Raw genomic sequence first — 21491 nt, 5'->3', positions numbered from 1 at the left:
GGCACGAGCCGGCTCGGCGCTCCCCGCCCCTCCCCCCCGCTGCCGGGCGCGGTGGGGGATGGGCCGCAGGGGCGGGTCCCCCGCCCTCCCCTCCCCCACGTGACCCCACCTCCTTCCTCGCTGTCATTGGCTGGCGCCCGCAAGGGCCCCACCCCCACCCCCCCTGCGCCCCGCTGGCCAATGGGCGGGGGGGGGCGGGGCCGGGAGCGGCCGAGCTCGGGCGGGCGGAAGAAGCGGTGCGAGAAGGTCGGGCGGGGGGGGGGAGGGGGGGCGGTGACAAGGACCCCCGGGTCGCGACAGCCCGGTGACGGGGCCCCTCGGTGGCTGGGATTCCCCGTGGTGTCGCGACAGCCCGGTGAGCGGTGACGGGGGCACGCGCTGTCGGGACGGGGGGTGACAGGGGCCCCCTCCCCCGGGGACAGGACAGCCCCATGTCGCGACAGCCCTGCGCCTGATGACAGGGACCTCTGGTGACAGGGACACTGTGGTGAGGGGGACACCCTGCTATGGGACCTGCCCGGGGGGGGGGCACGCCGGTGACAAGGACACCCCAGTGTCGTGACAGCCTGGTGACTGGTGACAGGGACACCCCGGTGACAAGGACACCCCCATGTCGCGACACCCTGGTGACTGGTGACAGGGACACCCTGGTGACAAGGACACCCCCATGTCGCGACAGGCTGGTGACTGGTGACAGGGACATGCTGGTGGGGGGACACCCCAGTGACAAAGACACCCCCATGTCACGACAGCCTGGTGGCTGGTGACAGGGACACCCTGGTGACAAGGACACCCCCATGTCACAACAGCCTGATGACTGGTGACAGGGACATGCTGGTGACATGGACACCTCAGTGTCGCGACACCCTGGTGACAGGGTCACCCCAGGGACAAGGACACCCCCATGTCATAACACCCTGGTGACTGGTGACAGGGACACCCTGGTGACAAGGACACCTCAGTGGCACAACACCCTGGTGACTGGTGACAGGGACACCCCAGTGTCGCGACAGCCTGGTGACTGGTGACAGGGGCACCCTGGTGACAAGGGCACCCCCATGTCACGATAGCCTGGTGACTGGTGACAAGGACACCCCAGTGTCGTGACAGCCTGGTGACAGGACATGCTGGTGGGGGGACACCCTGGTGACAAGGACACCCCCATGTGACGACACCCTGGTGACTGGTGACAGGGACACCCTGGTGACAAGGACACCTCAGTGTCACGACAGCCTGGTGACTGGTGACAGGGACACCCCAGTGTCGTGACGACCCGGTGACAGTGACATGCTGGTGGGGGGACATCCTGGTGACAGGGACACCCCAGTGTTGTGACAGCCTGGGACTGGGCCACCCCGGGGACATGGCACCTTGGGGACAAGGACACCTCAGTGACGAGGCCACCATGGGGACATGGCCCCCCAGGGGTGTGACAGGGCCACCACGGGGGTGGGTCACCAAAGCGACATGACAACTCAGGTGACATGGGCCATGCTGGTGACAGGGCCACCACGGGGGTGGGGCCACCCTGGGGACATGGCACCTTGGGGACACGGCCACCGTGAGGCTGGTTGCCACCACGTAACCAGGACCCCCTGGTGACACGTGTGTCCCCCCCAGGTGACACGTGTGTGTCCCCCCAGGTGACACGTGTCCCCCCCCCGCCATGCTCCTGTCCCTCTGCTCGCTGCTGCTGGCCCCCACCCGGCTGCTGCTGGCCCTGTGGCGGCTGGTGGCCCGGCTGGGGGTGGCGGTGGCCGCGGTGGCCGCGGGGGTGGCCTACGGGCTGTGGGGGCTGTGGGTGCTGCTGCGCCGGGGACCCCGACGGACCTTCCGGTGGCGGGTGAGGGACCAGCCCCCCCCCGGCCTGGCCGATGGCACTTTCGGGGAGCACCGGTACCTGCACCTCAAGGTGGGGGGACCCCGGGGGGGTAGGGGGGGGCCTGGAGGGGGCCTGGGGGGTCTTGGGGGACCCGGGGGGCTTTGTGGGGGGTCCTGGAGGTGCCTTCAGGGGTTCGGGGGGGGGCTCTTGGGGGCTCGGGGGAGGTTCTGGGGGGGCTTGGGGGCTTTTTGGGGGTTCTGGAGGTGTCTTGGGGGTCTCCTGGGGGTTCTGGGGGGGGGCTCTTGGGGTGCCGGGGGGGGCTTGGGGGGAGGTTCTGGGGGTCCTGAGGGGTTTTGGGGGGTCCTGGGGGAACCTGATGGGGCTTGGGGGGGGGGGGGGGGGGCGGGGTTTGGGGAGGGGGCTGGGGGGGTCAGTGAGGAAGGACCTGCTTGTGGGACAGCTTGGAGGATCCATGTGACCTGGGGGGGGGGGAGGGGGGGGGGGGAGGCCAGTTTTTGGGGTGGGGGCTCCCCAGTGACCCCCCCACCCGCCCAGGACTCGGGGCTGCGTCTCCACTACGTCACGCGGGGACCCCCCACCGCCCCGTTGCTGCTGCTGCTCCACGGCTTCCCCCAGAACTGGTGGGTGCCACCGCGCGTGGGGACGGGGGTGGCCCCACCGCTGTCACCCCCCGGGGCCACCCCCCACCCCCCAGCGTCACCTTCCCCCCCCCCATCCCCCCCCCTCCAGGTTCTGCTGGAGGCACCTCCTGCAGGACCTGGGGACCCGGTACCGCGTGGTGGCCCTGGACCTCCGGGGCTACGGAGCTTCGGAGAAGCCACCAGGCAGGGACAGCTACCGGCTGGAGGTCCTCCTGGAGGACATCCGCCAGGTCATCGAGATCCTGGGGCCACCCCCGGTGGTGGGGGAGGGGCCGGGGGGCCACCGAGGCCCCCCCCGCCTCCTCCAAGTGTATCTTGGTGGGCCACGACTGGGGTGGCCTCCTGGCCTGGGAGGTGGCCTCCAGCCACCCTGAGATGGTGGAGAAGTTGGTCATCATGGACGCGCCGCACCGCGCCGTCATGGCAGGGAATGGGGGGGGGGCTGGGGGGGGCGACACACAAGCGGGGGCTGGGGGAGCCATCGGGTGGCACCTCTGGTGGCCACGTAGGGTTCCACCTAACGGGTGGTCTGGGGTGCAGCCCTCATGGCCGTGATGGGCCACCATGGTGCCATTGGGTGCCACCTCATGGCCATGCCATGGCCACCATGGCGCCACTGGGTGCCACCTCATGGCTGTGTCACCAGGTGCCACCTCATGGCCATGCCACCAGATGCCACCTGATGGTCATGCCTTTGGGTGCCACCTCATGACCATGCCATGGCCACCATGGCACCATTGGGTGCCACCCCACCATGGCGCCACTGGGTGCCACCTCATGGCTGTGCCACCAGGTGCCACCTCATGACCATGCCATGGCCACCATGGCACCATCGGGTGCCACCGTCATGGCCATGCCATGGCCACCATGGCGCCATTGGGTGCTACCTCATGGCCATGCCACCAGATGCCACCTGATGGTCGTGCCTTTGGGTGCCACCTCATGACCATGCCATGGCCACCACGGTGCCATTGGGTGCCCTCTCATGACCATGCCACCAAGTGCTGCCCCCACCCTGTGGCTGGGCTGGGGACCCCTGTGGTGACGCTGACACTGGTGGCCTCTCCTGGCACAGGTTTCATGGCGTGTCACCTCTCCCAGCTCCTGCGCTCCAGCTACATCTTCCTCTTCCAGCTGCCCTGGCTGCCCGAGCTTCTGCTCTCCTTGGCAGACTTTGAGGTGAGACCCCATCCCCACGTCCCCTTGGGATGAGACACCCCCCCACGTCCCCTTGTGGTGAGGTGAGACCCTACCCCCACGTCTTCTAGGGGTGGCCTTTGAGGTGAGACCCCATCCCCACATCCGCTTGGGATGAGATCCCACCTCCACATCCCTTTGTGGTGAGGTGAGACCCCACCCCCACATCCCCTTGTGGTGAGACCCCACCCCCATATCCCCTTGTGGTGGCCTTTGAGGTGAGACCCCATCCCCACATCCCCTTGTGGTGAGACCCCACCCCTATGTCCCCTAGGGGTGGCCTTTGAGGTGAGACCCCACCCCCACATCCCCTTGTGGTGAGACCCCACCCCTATGTCCCCTAGGGGTGGCCTTTGAGGTGAGACCCCACCCCCACATCCCCTTGTGGTGAGACCCCACCCCTATGTCCCCTAGGGGTGGCCTTTGAGGTGAGACCCCATCCCCACATCCCCTTGTCCCCACGCCAGCCCCTCGGGTGCCCCGTGCCACCTTCTGCCCCCAACCCCAAGCAGCTCCTCCAGACCCCCCTGAGGAGCAGCGCCCCCTCTCGGGAGGTGGAGCGGGGACCTCCTAGCCCCGTGCCAGGGTGGTGGCCCCCTCCAGACCCCCTGTCCTCCGGGTGGCCCCACAGCTGGTGCGGACGGCGCTGACGAGCTCGTGGTTGGGGATCCAGAACGCGGCGCAGCGGCTGACGGAGCAAGAGGTGGACGCGTACCTGTACGGGCTGTCCCAGCCCGGGGGGCTCACCCCCCCCCTCAACTACTACCGCAACCTCTTCCGGTAGGGGGGGGAGGCCAGGGGTGGGTGGTCATGGTTGGGTGCTCCTGGCTGGGGTAGTCCTGGCTGGGTGCTCCATGTTGGTGTTCTCCTGGTTGGGTGCTCATGGTTGGGTGGTCATGGTTGGGTACTTCTAGTTGGGGTGCTGCTGGATGGGTGCGCCTGGTTGGAGTGGCCATGGTTGGGTGCTACTGGTTGGGTGGTCCTGGTTGGGTGTCCATGGTTGAGGTGGTCCTGGTTGGGTGTCCATGGTTGGGGTGGTCCTGGTTGGGGTGCTCTTGGTTGAGTGCTGCCGGTTGGGTGGTCCTGGTTGGGTGTCCATGGTTGAGGTGGTCCTGGTTGGGGCGGACCTGGTTGGGTGGTCCCAGTTGAGTGCTCCTGGTTGGGTTCTGCTGGTTGGGTGGTCCTAGTTGGGTGCTCCATGTTGGGGTTCTCCTGGTTCAGTGCTCCTGGTTGGGTGATCTTCGTTGGGTGCTCCTGGTTGAGGTGGTCCTGGTTGGGTGCTGCTGGTTCAGTGGTCCTGGTGGAGGTGGTCCTGGTTGGGGTGGTCCTTGGTGGGGTGCTCCTGGTTGGGTGCTCCTGGTTGGGGTGGTCCCATTTGGGTGCTCCATGTTGGGTTTCTCCTGGTTGGGTGCCCCTGGTTGGGGTGCTTTTTGTTGGGGTGCTCCTGGTTGGGGTGGACCTGGTTGGGTGGTCCTGGTTGAGTGCTCCTGGTTGGGTGCTCATGCTTGGGGTGCTCCTGGTTGGGTGCCCCTGGTTGGGTGCTCCTGGTTGAGGTGGTCCTGGTTGGGTGGACCTGGTTGGGTGCTCCTGGTTGGGTGCCCCTGGTTGGGTTCTGCTGGTTGGGTGCTCCTGGTTGAGGTGGTCCTGGTTGGGTGGACCTGGTTGGGTGCTCCTGGTTGGGGTGGTCCTGGTTGGGATTATATTGGTTAGGGTGCTTCTGGTTGGGTGCTCCTGGTTTGGTGGCCCTGGTTGGAGTGGTCCTACTTGGGTGCTCCATGTTGAGGTTCTCCGTGCTGGGGTGTCCCATGCTGGGGTGCTCTGTGTTGGGGTGCTCCTTGTTGGGGTGCTCCAGTTGAGGTTCTCCATGTTGAGGTGCCCCATGTTTGGGTACTCCACGTTGGGGTTCTCCCCGTTGTGGCTTTCCCCTCGGGGAGAACCCCATTTGGGTGCCCCCCCCCCAACCCCTCCCTCTTGCCTCCCTACCCCCCAGGGACACCCCGATCCCCCGCGAGCCCCCCCCACTCCCCACCCTCCTGCTGTGGGGCGCCGAGGACGCCTTCCTGGACGCGCGGCTGGTGCCCTGCCTGCGCCGCTGCCTGCGCCCCACCGCGCGCCTCTGCCTGCTGCCCGGTGCCGGCCACTGGCTGCCCGAGGACCAGCCGCGCCCCGTCGCCCGCCTGCTGGACCACTTCCTGGGCACGGGGGACCACCACCACTAGCGGCACCCAGGGGTGCTCCCCCTCCTGCGGAAGGGAGGGGAGCGGTGGGAGGGGGGCGGGAGGGGCCTAATGGCCGGGTGGGGACCGCAACGTTGGGGTGAGGAACCGGCTCCTGGGTGGGGACAGTGGTGGATCCTCAACATCTGGGTGAGGCACCAACATCTGGGTGGGGACCCCAACATCGGGGTGAGGAACCAGATCCTGGGTGGTCGGATGGTGGTGGTTCCTCAACATCTGAGTGAGGAACCAACATCTGGGTGGGGACCCCAACATCAGGGTGGGAACAGTGGTGGTTGGGTCGTTCCTCAACACTTGAGTGAGGAAGCAACATCTGGGTGAAAAACCAACATCTGGATAGGGAAGCCAGCATCTGGGTGGAGACGGTGGTGGTTGGGTGGTTCTTCAACATCTGGGTGAGAAACCAACATCTGGGTAAGGAACCAACATCTAGGTGAGGAAGGTGGTGGTCTCTCAACATCTGGGTGAGGAGCCAACATCTGGCTAAGGAACCAGCACCTGGCTGGTTGGATGGTGATGGGTCCTCAACATCTGGGTGAGGAACCAACATCTGGATGGGGCCGATGATGTTCCTCAACATCTGGATGAGGAATCAACATCTGGATATGTAACCCAGAATCTGGATGTGGAACCCAGCATCTGGGTGGGGACGGTGGTGGTTGGGTGGGTCCTCAACATCTGGGTAAGGAACCAATATCTGGATGGGGAAACAGCATCTCGGTGAATAAACAACAGCTGGATGGGACGATGGTGGTTCCTCAGCTTCTGGATAACGAACAAACAACTGGATGTGGAACCCAGCATCTGGGTGGGGACGGTGGTGGTGGAGTGGTTCCTTAACATCTGGGTGAGGAACCAACATTTGGGTGAGGAACCCAACATCTGGATGAGGAATCAGCACCTGGCTAATTGGATAGTGGAGGGTCCTCATCATCTCTGTAATGTATCAACATCTGGATGGAAGCACAGCATCTGGATGAGGAACCAACATCTGGATGGGGACGGTGGTGGTTCCTCAACATCTGGGTGAGGAACCAACATCTGGGTGAGGAACCCAACATCAGGATGAGGAACCAGCACCTGGGCAGTTGGATGGTGGTGGGTCCTCAACCTCTGAATGGGGAATCCAGCATCTGGGTGAGGACAGTGGTGGTTCCTCAGCATATGTGTGAGAATCCCAACATCTGGGTGAGGAACCAACATCTGGGTGAGGACGGTGGTGTTGGACAAGGACCCCATGTTGGGGTGGATATGCAACATCTGGATGAAGACCCCAATATCTGGGTGGTGACCCCGAGGTGGAGGTAGAGATCCAACATCTGAAAGAGGACAACCACATCTGAGCGAGGATCTCCACATCTGGCTGGGGACCCTGCTGTCCAAGCGGAGACCCCAACATCTGGGGAAGGACCCCAATGCCTGGGCGAGGATCCAACATCTGGAAGATACTGAAGATCTGGGCGAGGACCCCAACATCTGGGTGCTGGTGCCACCTCTGGGGGGGAACCCCAACATCTGGGTGAGGACCCTGGTGCCCAGACAGGGACCCCAACATCTGGAAGGGTCCCCACGCCTGTTCCCAAGTGCCTTGAATAAAGTAGGGTGGTAGCAGCAGGTGCCTGCTGTTGGGGGAGGGGCCGCGTGGGGCCACCCCACCCCCACCCGGCGGGGGAGGGGACCCAGGTGTCGGGGGAGGGACGGGACACCCAGGCCAGGTGGCAGGGGGGTGGGTGCTGCACCCACACGGCCAGCGTGAGGCCCAGCACCCGTGGGTGCCAGCCCGGTGCCGCAGCAGCACCCGTGGGTGCCAGCGCCCAGCCGCGCCGCAGGAATGTTCCCGAGTGACTTTTTTGGGGGGCGGGGGGGGGGGGGGGGCGCAGAACCAGAAAAACTCGCCGGGGTGGGGGCGGGGCGGTGCCCGGGGGTCTGGGTCCCCCCGGGGGGGGGGAGGGGCAGGGTGGGGGCGGGGCGGTGCTCGGGGGTCTGCGCCCCCCGCCCCCTGGCAGGGCCCCCTCGCTGGCGCTGGGCCCGGCAGCTGCTGCCACGGGGGGGGTGGAGGGCGGGGGGGGGGGGTAACAGCTGCGTGCCCCTCCCCCACCCTGCGGGGGACCCGGCGGGGGGAGGGGGTGAGCACCCCACGGGGGGGGGGGGGGCGACACCAGAGCCCCTCCCCGTGGGGCTGGGGGGGGGTCCCGGCGGGGGTCCCGGGCCGGGGCGGTGCGTGTCCTGTCCGTGGCCCCGCCCCGTGGGCGGGGTGGGGGCGGGGCCGCGGCTCGGCGGCTCCGTGCGGGGCCGCTGGGTGCCGAGCCGGGCCGGGCCGGGCCATGGGCCGGGCGGGGGGCGCGGGGGGGGGCCCGGCCGCTGCCGCTGCTGCTGCTGCTGGGGGCCGGGGCGGCCGCAGGTGAGCGGGGGGGGGGACCGAGCCGGGCCGAGCCGGGCCGGGCTGGGGGGAACCGAGCTGGAGCGAGCCGAGCCGGGCTGAGCAGAGTTAAGCCGAACCGAGCCGAGCCGAGTTAAGTCGGGCTGAGCCGGGCTGAGCCGAGCTGAGCCGAGCCGGGCCGGGCCGGGCCGAGCCCAGTTAAGTCGGGCTGAGCCGAGCCGGGACGGGGGAGCGGGAGCGATCGGGACCGGGCCGAGCCCTGCCGAGTCCAGCCGGACCGAGCCGAGCCGAGCGGAGCCGGGCCGGGCCGAGTCCAGCCGAGCCGAGCCGAGCTCCCTCGGGCCGGGCTGCGAGGGGGTGGGAGCCGTTTTTTCCCCCCCCCGGGAGCGGCCCGAGCCGGGCCGGGGTGGGGGAGGGGTCAGGTCCCACCCGCTCGGTCCCAGTTGAGCCCCAGTTTAGTCCCGGTGGGTCCCGGGGTGGGGGAGGGGCGGTGCGCCGCACTTTGGCGGCGCGGAAAAAGTTTGGAGCCGGGGGGGAGGGGCCGAACCGGGCCCGGGGGAGGGGGGAGCGGGACCGTGGGAAGGTGGGGGAGGGGCGGGGGGGGGCCACCGGACCCGGTGGGGGCGGATAGGGCAGATCCCGGGACCGGGGCGGGGGAGAGGGGGGGTTGGTGGGACCGTGGGAACGCGGGGCCGGGCGGGGGGGAGGGGCCTGGGGGGGGAACCGGGGAGGGGGGGAGGGGCCGGGGCGTGGGAACGGGGCTGGGGGGAGGGGAGGGGGCAGCGGTTTGGGGGTGCGGAGATTGGGGGGGAGGGGGTGCAGGACCGCCCCTCCCCGGGGCATGCTGGGACTTTAGGGGTGCAGCGATCCGGGGGGACGGCGGGCGTGCAGCGGGTGTGCAAGCGTGCGGCGCACGTGCAGCGGGCGTGCAACGGACACGCGCGTGCAACGCGTGTGCAATGTCTGTGGTGCTGCAGGCGTGTGCAATGTGTGTGCAATGCTTGGGGTGCTGCAGGCATGTGCAACGCATCATGCAATATTTGTGGTACCGCACGCGTGTGCAACGCGTATGCTACACGTGTGCAATGCCTGTGGTGCTGCAGGTGTGTGCAACGTGTATGCAATGCGTGTGCCATGCCAGTGGTGCTGCAGGCATGTGCAGTGCGTGTGTGCAATGCCCAGGGTTGCAGCAGGTGTGTGCAATGCATGTACAATGCGTGTGCAATGCATGTGCAATGCCCGGTGTTGTAGCAGGCATGTGTTGTGTGTGTGCAATGCCTGTGCAATGTCTGGGGTTGTAGCAGGCACGTGCAGTGCATGTACAATGCATGTGCCATGAGTGTGCAATGTCCAGGGTTGTAGCAGGCATGCACAGTGCGTGTGCAATGCATGTGCAATGCCTGGGGTGCTGCAGGCATGTGCAATGTGTGCAATGCCCAGGGCTGGAGCAGGCATGTGCAATGCGTGTGCAGTGCGTGTGCACATGCCCGGGGCTGCAGCAGGTGTGTGCAGTGCATGTGCTATGCGTGTGCAATGCCTGTGGTGCTGCAGGCATGTGCAATGTGTGCAATGCCCAGGGCTGGAGCAGGCATGTGCCACACGTGTGCAATGCATGTGCAATGCCCAGCGTTGGAGCAGGTATGTGCAACACATGTGCAGTGCGTGTGCAATGCATAGGCAATGCGTGTGCAATGCCTGTGGTGCTGCAGGCATGTGCAATGTGTGTGCAATGCCTGGGGTTGCAGCAGGCATGTGCAGTGCATGTGCAACATGTGTGCAGTACGTGTGCAATGCCTGGGCTTACAGCAGGCGTGTGCAACATGTGTGCAGTGTGTGTGCAATGCATGTGCAATGCCTGGGGTTGCAGCAGGTGTGTGCAGTGCATGTGCTATGCATGTGCAATGCATGTGCAATGCCTGTGGTGCTGCAGGCATGTGCAATGCGTGTGCAGTGCCCGGGGTTGCAGCAGGCATATGCAGTGTATGTGCAACACGTGTGCAGTGTGTGTGCAATGCATGTGCAATGCCTGGGGTTGCAACAGGTGTGTGCTATGCGTGTGCTATGCGTGTGCTAGGTGTGTGCAATGCATGTGCAGTGCCCAGGGTTGCAGCAGACATGTGCAGTGCATGTGCAACGCATGTGCAGTGCGTGTGCAAAGTGTGTGCATCACGCGCAGTGCCCTCACACTCGCTCCACCCTCCGGCAGCCCCTCCCCTCCCCCCCTCGGGGCACCCACGGGTGGGGGGACCCAGGCGTCCGGGTGCCCCCTCCCCCCGCCAAGGAGCTGAGCGGGGTTGGGGGGGGGTGGCGGTGCCCCCTCCCTGCTATGGGGGAGAGGGGTGGGTGACGTGGGTGACCCCGGGTGACCCCAACTGCCCCTCCCCCACTGTTCCCACGGCCCCACGGCCCAGACGCCTGAGTCCCTCCAGCGGGGGTGGGGTGGGGGGTGGGGTGGGGGGCAGGGCGGGTGGTCCCCGGCTTTTTGGGGGGTCCCAGCGCCATGGCAGGGCCCAGGGTGCTGGGTTGGGGGGGGCAGCATGTGGGGCAGGAGATGCACGGGACCCTTGGGGGGGGATCTAAGGGACAGTGTGCAGGACATTGGGGGGGGGCTGTGGGGTAGGTGGTGTGTCTGTGGGGCAGTTGGGGGGTGTCTGTGGGGCAGGGGGGAGGGGTCTGTGGGGCAATAGGGGGGCCTGTGGGGGGTATCTGGGGCAATGGGGGTGTCTGTGGGGCGGGGGGGGGGGGCTCTGTGGGGCTGACCCCCTGCCTGCGCCCCCCAGTGCTGCCGTGCCCCAACGGGGAGCTGCCCTGCGAGAACGGGGGGCTCTGCGTGCTGGACCCCCAGGGGCACCCCACCTGCCTGTGAGTGCCCCCCACCATGAGTGCCCCCCCTCCCCCCCCCCCAGCCCCATGGGTGCCCCCAGCCCAGGGCTGCCCCACTCTGGTGCCTGTGTCATCCCCCCGCCCCCCCCGAGCCCCCCACACCCCCCCCCCTCAGGCACCCTATAGACACCCCCACCAGCTGCACAGCAACCCAAATGGCACCCCCAACCCCCCCAGGCACCCCATAACACCCCCCCCGCCCCATAGCCCCCCCCAGGGCACCCCATAGCCATTCCCTGCCCTGTAGCCCCCTCCAGGCACACTATACCCCCACCCCAGCCCCATAGCCCCCCCGAAAGCACCCCATAGCCCCCCCCAGCGCACCCCATAGCCCCCCCCAGGGCACCCCATAGCCCCCCCCAGGGCACCTTGTAGCCTCCCCTGCCCTGTAGCACCCCCTGCCCCATAGCACCCCCCGCCCCCCCAGGGCACCCTGTAGCCCCCCCCTCCCCCTCCCCCAGGGCTCCATAGCCACCCCCAGGGCACCCCACAGCCCCCCCACCCCATAGCCCCCCAGGGCACCCCCACCCCCCCATCCCCAGCAGCACTGGCTGGGTGGGAGCACCCCAGGGTGCCCCCCCGCAGGTGGGGGCAGGGCGCTGCCTGCCCAGGCAGGGCTGTGGGGGGAGGGGCGGCCGTGGGAGTCCGCCTGGGGCCACGTTCCCAGGGTGCCCCCCCCCGCCCCCGCCCCGACGCCTGGGTTCCCCCGGGGTGGGGGGTGGGGAGCAGCCCTGGCACCCTGCCCCTCCCCCACCCTGGGGTCCTTCTCTGGGGGTGTGGGGGGGGTGGGACCCCATGGGGACTCGGGGAGGGCACCCATGGGCCCACCCCACAGCTTGGGGGGCAGGTGGTTGGGGGTCACACATCACACAGGGGTCCCGTGGGTGCTGTGAGGGTCCCATGGGTGCTGGGGGGTCCCATGGGTGCTGTGAGGGTCCCATGGGTGCTGGGGGGGCTCCCAGATGCCCCCTGACTGTCATAGATCTCCCATGGGTGCTGGGGGGTCCTGTGGGTGCTGGGGGGGGGTCCCATGGGTGCCACGGGTCTCCCATGGGTGCTGGGGGGTCCCGTGGGTGCTGGGGGGGTCCCAGACACTCCCCAGCTGCTGGGGGTCTCCCATGGGTTCTGGGGGTCCCATGGGTGCTGGGGGGGCTCCCAGATGCCCCCTGACTGTCATGGATCTCCCATGGGTGCTGGGGGGTCTTGTGGGCGATGGGGGGGGGGGTCCCATGGGTGCCGTGGGTCTCCCATGGGTGTTGCAGGGGGTCCCATGGATGCTGAGGGGGTCCAGTAGGTGCTGAGGGGTCCCAGACACCTCCCAGTTGCTGTGGATCTCCCGTGGGTGCTGGGGGGGTGCCGTGGGTCTCCCATGGGTGCTGCCCCACAGGTGCCAGCCGGGGGCCCTGGGGGAGCGGTGCCAGCTGCGGGACCCCTGCACCCCCTCGCCCTGCCCCCCCGGGGGGGTCTGCCAGAGCACCCTGCGCCAGGGCACCCTGCGCCCCCACTGCCTCTGCCCCCCGGGCACCCGCCGTGAGTGGGGGGGGTGGGTGGGGGGTATCCCTGTGGGGTGTGTGGGAGGGTCCCTGTTGGGGGGGGGGGTCATGGGTGGGGGGGTTCCATGGAGTGGGGGGGGCCATGGGGCGGGGGGTTGTGGGGGGGGGTCCCATGGTGGGTGGCGGGGCACGGATCCCGTGGGGGGGGAAGGGATGGAGGGTCCCCATGGGTGGGGGGGGGGGGCTGCTCATTGGGGTGAGGGTCCAATGGCTGGGGGGGGTCCAATGGCGGGGAAGGGTCCCCATGGCTGGGGGGGTCCCATGGGGGGGGAAGGGATGGAGGGTCCCCAGGGTGGGGGGAGGGTCCTCACTGAGGTGAGGGTCGCATGGCTGGGGGGGGGTCCCATGGGGGTGGAGCAGGGTGCTGGCAGGTGCCCACCTCACCCCTGGGTGCCCAACGCTCCCAGCCCCCACTCAACAGCACCCCCGCCCCTCCCCCCACCAGGTCCCGACTGCACCCCCGTGGAGATGCCCCCCTCCCCCCCCCTGCACCCCCTCCCCCTGCCTGAATGGGGGCACCTGCCGCCAGCTGGGGGAGGGGTCCTTTGACTGTGCCTGCCTGCCCTGGTGGGTGCTGGCACCCATGGGTGCTGCTGGGGGGGGGGGGGCAGGGTGCTGGGGGTCACACGGTGGGGGGATGGGATGGGACTGGGGGGGGGGGGTCTGGGGCGTGTGTGTCCTTGGGAGGTCCCTGGCACCGGGTGGGGGGGTCTCTGAGGGTCCCTGGGAGGCGGTGGGGGTCCCCAGCAAAGGTGGGTGGGGGTCCCTTGGGGGGGTCTTTGGCACTAGGGAGGGTGGGGGTCCCTGGAAGTGGGCAGGGGGTCCCTGACATGGGTGGGGGTCCCTGAGGTGGGTGGGGGTCCTGGGCACCCATCCCCCTTGGCATCTGTAGGGCTCCCAGGTGCTGGGTTGATGGGGGGTCCCTGCCATGGGTGGGGGGTCCCTGCCACGGGTGGGGGGTCCCTGCTCCCCACCTGACCCCCGGTGACCCCCAGGCTTTGAGGGTCCCACCTGTGAGACCAACGTGGACGACTGCCCCGGGCACAAGTGTCTCCACGGGGCCACCTGCGTGGACGGGGTCAACACCTACAACTGCCAGTGCCCCCCCGAGTGGACGGGTGAGGGGGCACGGGGGGGCACCAGGGGGGGCTTGGAGCACCACATGGGCCACCAAGGCCATCTCTGAGGTTGCCTCCAAGCTGGTCCCCAAGGTTGTCATGGGGTTGGGGACCAGGAGGGTCCCTGAAGTGGTCGTCAAGGTGGTCCCCAAGGGAACAGGGGGTTCCCTGAGGTGGTCCCTGAAGTGGTCAAGGTGGTCCCCAAGGTGATCGGTGGACCACGGACCAAGCTGGTCCCTGACATGTTCTCAGATGGTCACCAAGAAAGTTCCTCAAGTGGGGGTTGGCCATGAAGGGGTTAGGGTCCAGCAGGTGTTGGTGGAGCCACCTGAGGAACGTTCTTGGTGACCCTCTGAGGGTTGAGGGTCCAGCAAGTTCCTCAGGTGGCTCAACCGGGACCTCGTTGACTCCAACTCCTCCGTGCCCCCCTCCCCCCAGGCCAGTTCTGCACCGAGGACGTGGACGAGTGCCAACTCCAACCCAACGCTTGCCACAACGGGGGCACCTGCTTCAACACCCAAGGGGGCCACACCTGCGTCTGCGTCAACGGGTGGACGGGCGAGAGCTGCAGCGAGAACATCGACGACTGCGCCACGGCCGTCTGCTTGAACGGCGCCACCTGCCACGACCGCGTCGCCTCCTTCTACTGCGCCTGTCCCATGGGAAAGACGGGTGAGGAAGGGTGGTGGGGGCACCCATGGGGTGGGCACCACCAAGGGAACATCTGGTGTGGGGTAGGGACCCCAAGGGGCCACCCTGGGGTGGCTTTGGAGAAGGTTGGGTGACACCAGGATGGGGTGGGCGCCCCTGGCATTGGAGGAGCACCCTTGGGTAGCCTTGGCGGGGTTGGGTGGCACCATCACGTTGCGGGCAGCACCCTTGGGTGCTCTCGCATGGCGTGGGCACCCATGGGGGGGGGTTCTTCTCCCGTGGGTGCCCTGACGGCCTGGTGGGTGCCAGGCCTGCTGTGCCATCTGGACGACGCCTGCGTCAGCAACCCCTGCCACGAGGACGCCATCTGTGACACCAACCCCGTCAACGGCCGCGCCATCTGCACCTGCCCCCCCGGCTTCACCGGCGGCGCCTGCGACCAGGACGTCGATGAGTGTTCCATCGGTGGGTGGGGGGCACCCATGGGTGGGGGTGGTGGGATCATCCATGGCCAGGGCTGCACCCTACGGTTGATAGACATGGTGGGGAGCCAAGAGGGGGTCACCCATGGGTGGTGAGTTCCATGGGTGGGGGTGGGCATCCATGGGTAGGGCTTCACGCTACGGTTGATAGACATGGCAAGGGGGCCACCCATGGGGTGGTGGTGGGCATCCACTCATGGTGGTGGGATCATCCATGGGCAGGGCTGCACCCTACGGTTGATAGCCATGGCAGGGGAGCCAAGAGGGGGTCACCCATGGGTGTGGAGGTTCCATGGGTGGTGGTGGTGGTGGGCATCCATGGGTAGGGCTGCACCCTACAGTTGAGAGATATGGTGGGGAGGGCACCCATGGGTGGTGGTGGGCATCCATTCATGGTGGTGGGATCATCCGTGGACACAGCTGCACCCTATGGTTGATAGCCATGGCAGGGTGACCCAGGAGGAGGAGCACCCATGGGTGGTGGGCTGCCATGGGTGGTGGTGGGCATTCATTCATGGTGGTGGGATCATCCATGGGCAGGGCTGCACCCTACGGTTGATAGCCATGGCAGGGGGGGCACCCATGGGTGAGGAGCAACCATGGGTGGTGGTGGTGGGCATCCATGGGCAGGGCTGCACCTTACGGTTGATAGCCATGGCAGGGGAGCACCCATGGGTGCTGACCCCTCCCCCCGTGCCCCGCCAGGTGCCAACCCCTGCGAGCACTTCGGGCGCTGCGTCAACACGCAGGGCTCCTTCGAGTGCCGCTGCGGGCGAGGCTACGCGGGGCCGCGCTGCGAGAGCGACGTCAACGAGTGCCTGTCGGGGCCCTGCCGCAACCAGGCCACCTGCCTGGACCGCATCGGGCGCTTCACCTGCATCTGCATGGCCGGTGGGGTGCCACCCATGGGGGGGGGGCTGGGCCGGGGTGGGTGATGGGCTCGGTGTGGGACCTGGGAGGGGGAGTTGGGTCCTGGGAGGGGTTTTGGTGTGGGACCTGGGGTGGGTGAAGGACCTGGGGTGGGTGAGGGACCTGGGGTGGGTGAGGGACCTGGGATGGGTGAGGGACCTGGGGTGGGTGAGGGACCTGGGATGGGTGAGGGACCTGGGGTGGGTGAGGGACCTGGGGTGGGTTGTGGGATGGGTGAGGGACCTGGGGTGGGTGAGGGACCTGGGGTGGGTGAGGGACCTGGGGTGGGTTGTGGGATGGGTGAGGGACCTGGGGTGGGTTGTGGGATGGGTGAGGGACCTGGGGTGGGTGAGGGACCTGGGGTGGGTGAGGGACCTGGGGTGGGTGAGGGACCTGGGGTGGGTTGTGGGATGGGTGAGGGACCTGGGGTGGGCTGTAGGTTGGTGAGGGACCTGGGGTGGGTCATGCTGTGGGTCTGTGTCCTGGTGGGTCCTGAGAGACCTGGCCTGCGGGCGGTGGGTGCCCTGTGGGCTCAGGGTGGCGCAGTGGTGCCGGTGGGTGTCAGGGTGCCACTGGGTGCAGGGTTCAGCGGGCCCCTGTGCGAGCTGGAGCTGGACGAGTGCCAGAGCAGCCCCTGCGCCAACGGCGGCCGCTGCCACGACCTGGTCAACGGCTTCTCCTGCTCCTGCCCCCCCGGTGAGCACCCCCCCAGCACCCACCCCCAGCACCACCCCCCAGCCCCCCCCCAGCACCCCCCAGTACCCTCCAGCACCCACCCCGTACCCCCCCAGCACCCCCCCAGTACCCCCCCAGCACCCACCCCACACCCACCCCACCCCCAGCACCGCCACCCAGCACCCCCGCAGCACCCCCCAGCACCCCCCAGCACCCACCCCACCCCCAGCAACCCCCCAGCACCCCCCCAACACCCACCCCAGTACCCCCCAGCACCCCCCAGCACCCACCCCACACCCCCCCCCAGCACCGCCACCCAGCACCCCCCAGCACCCACCCCACACCCACCCCACCCCCAGTACCCCCCAGCACCCCCAAGCACCCCCCCAACACCCACCCCCAGCACCCCCCCACCAGGGAGTTTGGGGGGGCCCATGGGGGCTCACCCCCCCCCCCCATGGGTGCCCCCCAGGTTTCTCGGGCCCCACATGCCAGACGGACATGGACGAGTGCGCCAGCACCCCCTGCCGCAACGGCGCCAAGTGCCTCGACCGCCCCAACGGCTACGAGTGCCAGTGCGCGGAGGGTGAGCACCCACGGCGGGGCGTGGGCCCCCGACGGGCCACCCAGGGCCCACGGGTGGTCATCCTGGACCCATGGGTGGCCTTGACCATCTGACATCGACCGACCTGCACCCGTGGTGTCCCTGACCTGGCGCTGGCCACCCTGCCGTGGGTGTCCTTGACCTCCCGGTGCTGTCCACCGTGCCCCCCCGGGTGTCCATGCCTACCCTTCACCCACGGGTGCCCTCGGCGCCCCCTCCCACACCCGATCCCCTCAGGCTTCGAAGGTCCCCTCTGCGAGCGCAACGTGGACGACTGCTCGCCGGACCCCTGCCACCACGGCACCTGCCTGGACGGCATCGCCAGCTTCTCCTGCGCCTGCGCCCCCGGCTTCACCGGCTACCGCTGCCAGCTGCAGCTGGACGAGTGCCACAGCAGCCCCTGCCGCAACGGCGGCAAGTGCATCGACCGCATCAACGCCTACCAGTGCAACTGCCCCCCTGGCACCGCCGGTAGGGTCCGGGGGGTGGGGCAAGGGGCTGGGGGTGGGGGGGTGGGGCTTGGAGGTCGTCTCGGGGCACGGGGGTGGGTGCTGGACGTGGCGTTGGGTCTTCTCTGGGCATGGGGTGGTTGATGGACATGGCCTTGGGTCCCAGCTGGTCATGGGGTGGTTGGTGGAGAAGGTGTTGGGTCTTATCGGGACATGAGGTGGGTGCTGAGCATGGTGTTGGGCCTTGTCTGGGCATGGGATGGGTGCTGGACATGGTGTTGGGTCTTCTCTGGGCATGAGGTGGTTGATGGACATGGCCTTGGGTCCCAGCTGGTCATGGGGTGGTTGGTGGAGAAGGTGTTGGGTCTTATCGGGACATGAGGTGGGTGCTGAGCATGGTGTTGAGTCTTCTCTGGGCATGGGATGGGTGCTGGACATGGTGCTGGGCCTTGTCTGGGCATGGGATGGGTGCTGGACGTGGTGTTGGGTCTTGTCTGGATGTGGACTGGGTGCTGGACATGGCCTTGGGTCCCAGCTGGTCATGGGGTGGTTGGTGGAGAAGGTGTTGGGTCTTATCAGGACATGAGGTGGGTGCTGAGCATGGTGCTGGGCCTTGTCTGGACATGGGATGGGTGCTGGGTGTGGCACTGGGTCCCACCAGAGCCTGCCGTGGGTGACACTGTGGGGTGGTCACTGGGTGCCACATGGGGTGTCCCACCTGGGCACCATCCTGGCGGGACTCAGCCCTTCACCCCTGGTGCCGTACCTGGGCGTGGGGTGGGTGCTGAGCTCTGGCCACCCTTGGGTGCCAGGGGTCAACTGCGAGGTGAACCCCGACGACTGCGCCAGCGCCCCCTGCGTCCACGGCACGTGCCGGGACGGCGTTGACCGCTACGACTGCGTCTGCCAACCTGGCTTCACGGGTGGGTGCTCCCATGGGTGCTGGTGGCCTTGGTGCCCATTGGGTGATCCCATGAGTGGTCCCACGGGTGCTGGGGGGCCTTGGTGTCCACCAGGTGGTTCCATGGGTGCTGGGGGGCCTCGGTGCCCACTGGGTGCTCCCATGGGTGCTGGGGGGTCTCGGTGCCCACTGAGTGCTCCCATGGGTGCTGGGGGGTCTCGGTGCCCACTGGGTGCTCCCATGGGTGCTGGGGGGTCTCAGTGCCCACTGGGTGCTCCCATGGGTGCTGGGGGGTCTCAGTGCCCACTGGGTGCTCCCATGGGTGCTGGGGGGTCTCGGTGCCCACTGGGTGCTCCCATGGGTGCTGGGGGGCCTCGGTGCCCACTGGGTGCTCCCATGGGTGCTGGGGGGCCTCGGTGCCCACTGAGTGCTCCCATGGGTGCTGGGGGGGCCTCGGTGCCCACTGGGTGCTCCCATGGGTGCTGGGGGGTCTTGGTGCCCACTGAGTGCTCCCATGGGTGCTGGGGGGTCTTGGTGCCCACTGGGTGCTCCCATGGGTGCTGGGGGGCCTCGGTGCCCACTGGGTGCTCCCATGGGTGCTGGGGGGTCTTGGTGCCCACTGGGTGCTCCCATGGGTGCTGGGGGGCCTCGGTGCCCACTGAGTGCTCCCATGGGTGCTGGGGGGTCTTGGTGCCCACTGGGTGCTCCCATGGGTGCTGGGGGGTCTTGGTGCCCACTGGGTGCTCCCATGGGTGCTGGGGGGCCTTGGTGCCCACTGGGTGCTCCCATGGGTGCTGGGGGGTCTCGGTGCCCACTGGGTGCTCCCATGGGTGCTGGGGGGTCTCGGTGCCCACTGGGTGCTCCCATGGGTGCTGGGGGGTCTTGGTGCCCACTGGGTGCTCCCATGGGTGCTGGGGGGTCTTGGTGCCCACTGGGTGCTCCCATGGGTGCTGGGGGGTCTTGGTGCCCACTGGGTGCTCCCATGGGTGCTGGGGGGTGCCCCATTGATTGGGAGCCCCTCTTGGGTGTCACGTTGACCATGGCTGTTGGGTGCTTCTGTTGACCACCTCTATGGGTGCCCCCAGTTGGGTGCCCACCGGGGTGACCCTACCGACACCCCCGCGTGTCCCCTCCCCCTCAGGTCCCCGTTGCGACGTGGAGGTGACCGAGTGCACATCCAACCCCTGTCACCCGGGTGCCACCTGCGTGGGTGGTGCCAACGGCGTCACCTGCCTCTGCCCACCGGGCGCCCGCGACCCCCGGTGCCACCCCGGCCCCCTGCCCTGTGGCAGCAGCCCCTGCGCCCATGGCACCTGCCGTGACCACGGCGACGGGTGAGCACCCACTGGGTGCCCGGGGTGGTCTGGGGGTCACCAGGGGTGCCCCCTTGGGGGTTCAGGGGTGGCCGGGAGGGGACCTGGGTGTCCATCCTGCATGGTGGGGTGCCCATGGGTGCTCCGGAGGGTGCCCGTGGGGGCATGGGGGCACCCATGGGTGCTGGGGGGGCAGAGGTGCCAGTGGGTGCTCAGGGATGATCATGGGGTGCCCCTGGGTGACGGGGGTGACAGCGGGTGCATGTGGGTGCCACCCATGGGTACTTTGGGGCGTGGTCATGGCGATGTCCACGGGTCCCTGGGGGGGCTGGCTGGGGGCACCCTTGGGTGCCCAGCACCCATGAGTGCCCCTCCCCCGCCAGGTTCACCTGCGAGTGCCAGCTGGGCTGGGGGGGCCCCACGTGCGCCCGCAGGGAGGACCCCTGTGTCACCCGGCCCTGCCGCCACGGGGGCACCTGCACCCCCCTGGGGGGGGGGTACCGCTGCGCCTGCCGCCCCGGATACCAGGGTACGGCCCACCCTGGGGACACCCTGACACCCTGGGGACACCCTGGGGACACCCTGCCCACCCTGGGGACACCCTGGGGACACCCTGGGGGCACCCTGCCCACCCTGGGGGCACCCTGCCCACCCTGGGGACACCCTGACACCCTGGGGACACGCTGACACCCTGCCCACCCTGGTGTCACCCTGGGGACCGCCTGCCCACCTTGAGGACCCCCTGGGGACCCCCTGCCACCCTGGTATCGCCCTGCAGACACCCTGCCCACCCTGGTGTCACCCTGGGGACCCCCTGCCTACCTTAAGGACACCCTGGGGACACTCTGGAGATCTTCTACCCACCGTGGGGACAGACTGGGGACCTTCTGCCCACCCTGGGGATCCCCTGCCCACCCTGGGGACACTCTGGGGACCATCTGCCCACGCTGGCGACCTTCTGCCCACCCTGGTGTCACCTTGGGGACCTTCTGCCCACCCTGGGGACAGACTGGGGACCTTCTGCCCACCCTGGGGACTCCCTGCCACCCTGGGGACCATCTGCCCACCTTGATGACACCCTGGCGACCTTCTGTCCACCCTGGGGACCCCCCCCCCCTGTCCCCACCCCTCCGCTGTCCCCAAGGTGATGTGTCCCCCCACCGCAGGTGCCCAGTGCCAGGCGGGGGTGGACGTTTGCGCCTCGGGGCCATGTCACCACGGGGGCACCTGCCTGGACGCTGCTGGCACCTACCGTTGCCTCTGCCCCCCACCCTTCACAGGTGGGCACCCGTGGGTGCTGGGGGGGGCTCGGGGGGTGGGGGGGACCTCTGCGTCCTGCCTGTCACATGGGGGCACCCATGGGTGGCGTGTGGCACCATGGGTGGGGGATGCATCCCTGGTGGCTTTGTCCCATGCCCTGATGGGTGCCACCATGCCTTGGTGGGTGCCACCATGCCAGGCACCCAGTGGTGCCACCATGCCCTGATGGGTGCCACTGTGCTCTGGTGGGTGCCACCGTGCCAGGCACCCACTGGTGACAGTGCCCTGACGGGTGCCACCATGCCCTGGTGGGTGCCACCGTGGCAGGCACCCAGTGGTGACAGTGCCCTGACGGGTGCCACCATGCCCTGGTGGGTGCCACCGTGCCAGGCACC

The 21491-nt window shown here is 68.4% G+C and overlaps 2 protein-coding genes across 2 annotated transcripts in view; both read left to right on the top strand.

Annotated features, from left to right (window-relative positions):
• Positions 1 to 215: 215 nt before the first annotated feature.
• Positions 216 to 6412, top strand: EPHX3 (epoxide hydrolase 3). The gene is given in 8 exon segments (XM_040613350.1): positions 216 to 355; positions 1621 to 1912; positions 2378 to 2463; positions 2573 to 2800; positions 2802 to 2911; positions 3560 to 3663; positions 4313 to 4461; positions 5672 to 6412. Coding segments are annotated over 7 exon segments (1152 nt in total). The 5' UTR covers positions 216 to 355; positions 1621 to 1666; the 3' UTR covers positions 5901 to 6412.
• A 1854-nt stretch (positions 6413 to 8266) lies between these two features.
• LOC121096903 (neurogenic locus notch homolog protein 3-like) overlaps positions 8267 to 21491 on the top strand; it is a 16107-nt gene continuing 2882 nt past the window's right edge. Inside the window, exons 1-15 of the mRNA XM_040613531.1 lie at positions 8267 to 8319; positions 11079 to 11160; positions 12569 to 12711; positions 13180 to 13301; positions 13730 to 13852; positions 14291 to 14524; positions 14813 to 14968; positions 15691 to 15876; positions 16477 to 16590; positions 17042 to 17155; positions 17411 to 17644; positions 18435 to 18545; positions 19665 to 19857; positions 20220 to 20365; positions 21003 to 21126. Coding sequence (XP_040469465.1) covers positions 13244 to 13301; positions 13730 to 13852; positions 14291 to 14524; positions 14813 to 14968; positions 15691 to 15876; positions 16477 to 16590; positions 17042 to 17155; positions 17411 to 17644; positions 18435 to 18545; positions 19665 to 19857; positions 20220 to 20365; positions 21003 to 21126 — 1793 coding nt within the window. The 5' untranslated portion in view covers positions 8267 to 8319; positions 11079 to 11160; positions 12569 to 12711; positions 13180 to 13243. The remainder of the gene's footprint in view (positions 8320 to 11078; positions 11161 to 12568; positions 12712 to 13179; positions 13302 to 13729; positions 13853 to 14290; positions 14525 to 14812; positions 14969 to 15690; positions 15877 to 16476; positions 16591 to 17041; positions 17156 to 17410; positions 17645 to 18434; positions 18546 to 19664; positions 19858 to 20219; positions 20366 to 21002; positions 21127 to 21491) is intronic.

Source organism: Falco naumanni, chromosome 13 (genome assembly GCF_017639655.2).
Source record: "Falco naumanni isolate bFalNau1 chromosome 13, bFalNau1.pat, whole genome shotgun sequence".
Classification (NCBI taxonomy): Eukaryota; Metazoa; Chordata; class Aves; order Falconiformes; family Falconidae; genus Falco; species Falco naumanni.
Note: the sequence above shows the minus strand (reverse complement) of the source record. Positions and strands in the feature narration are given on the sequence as shown.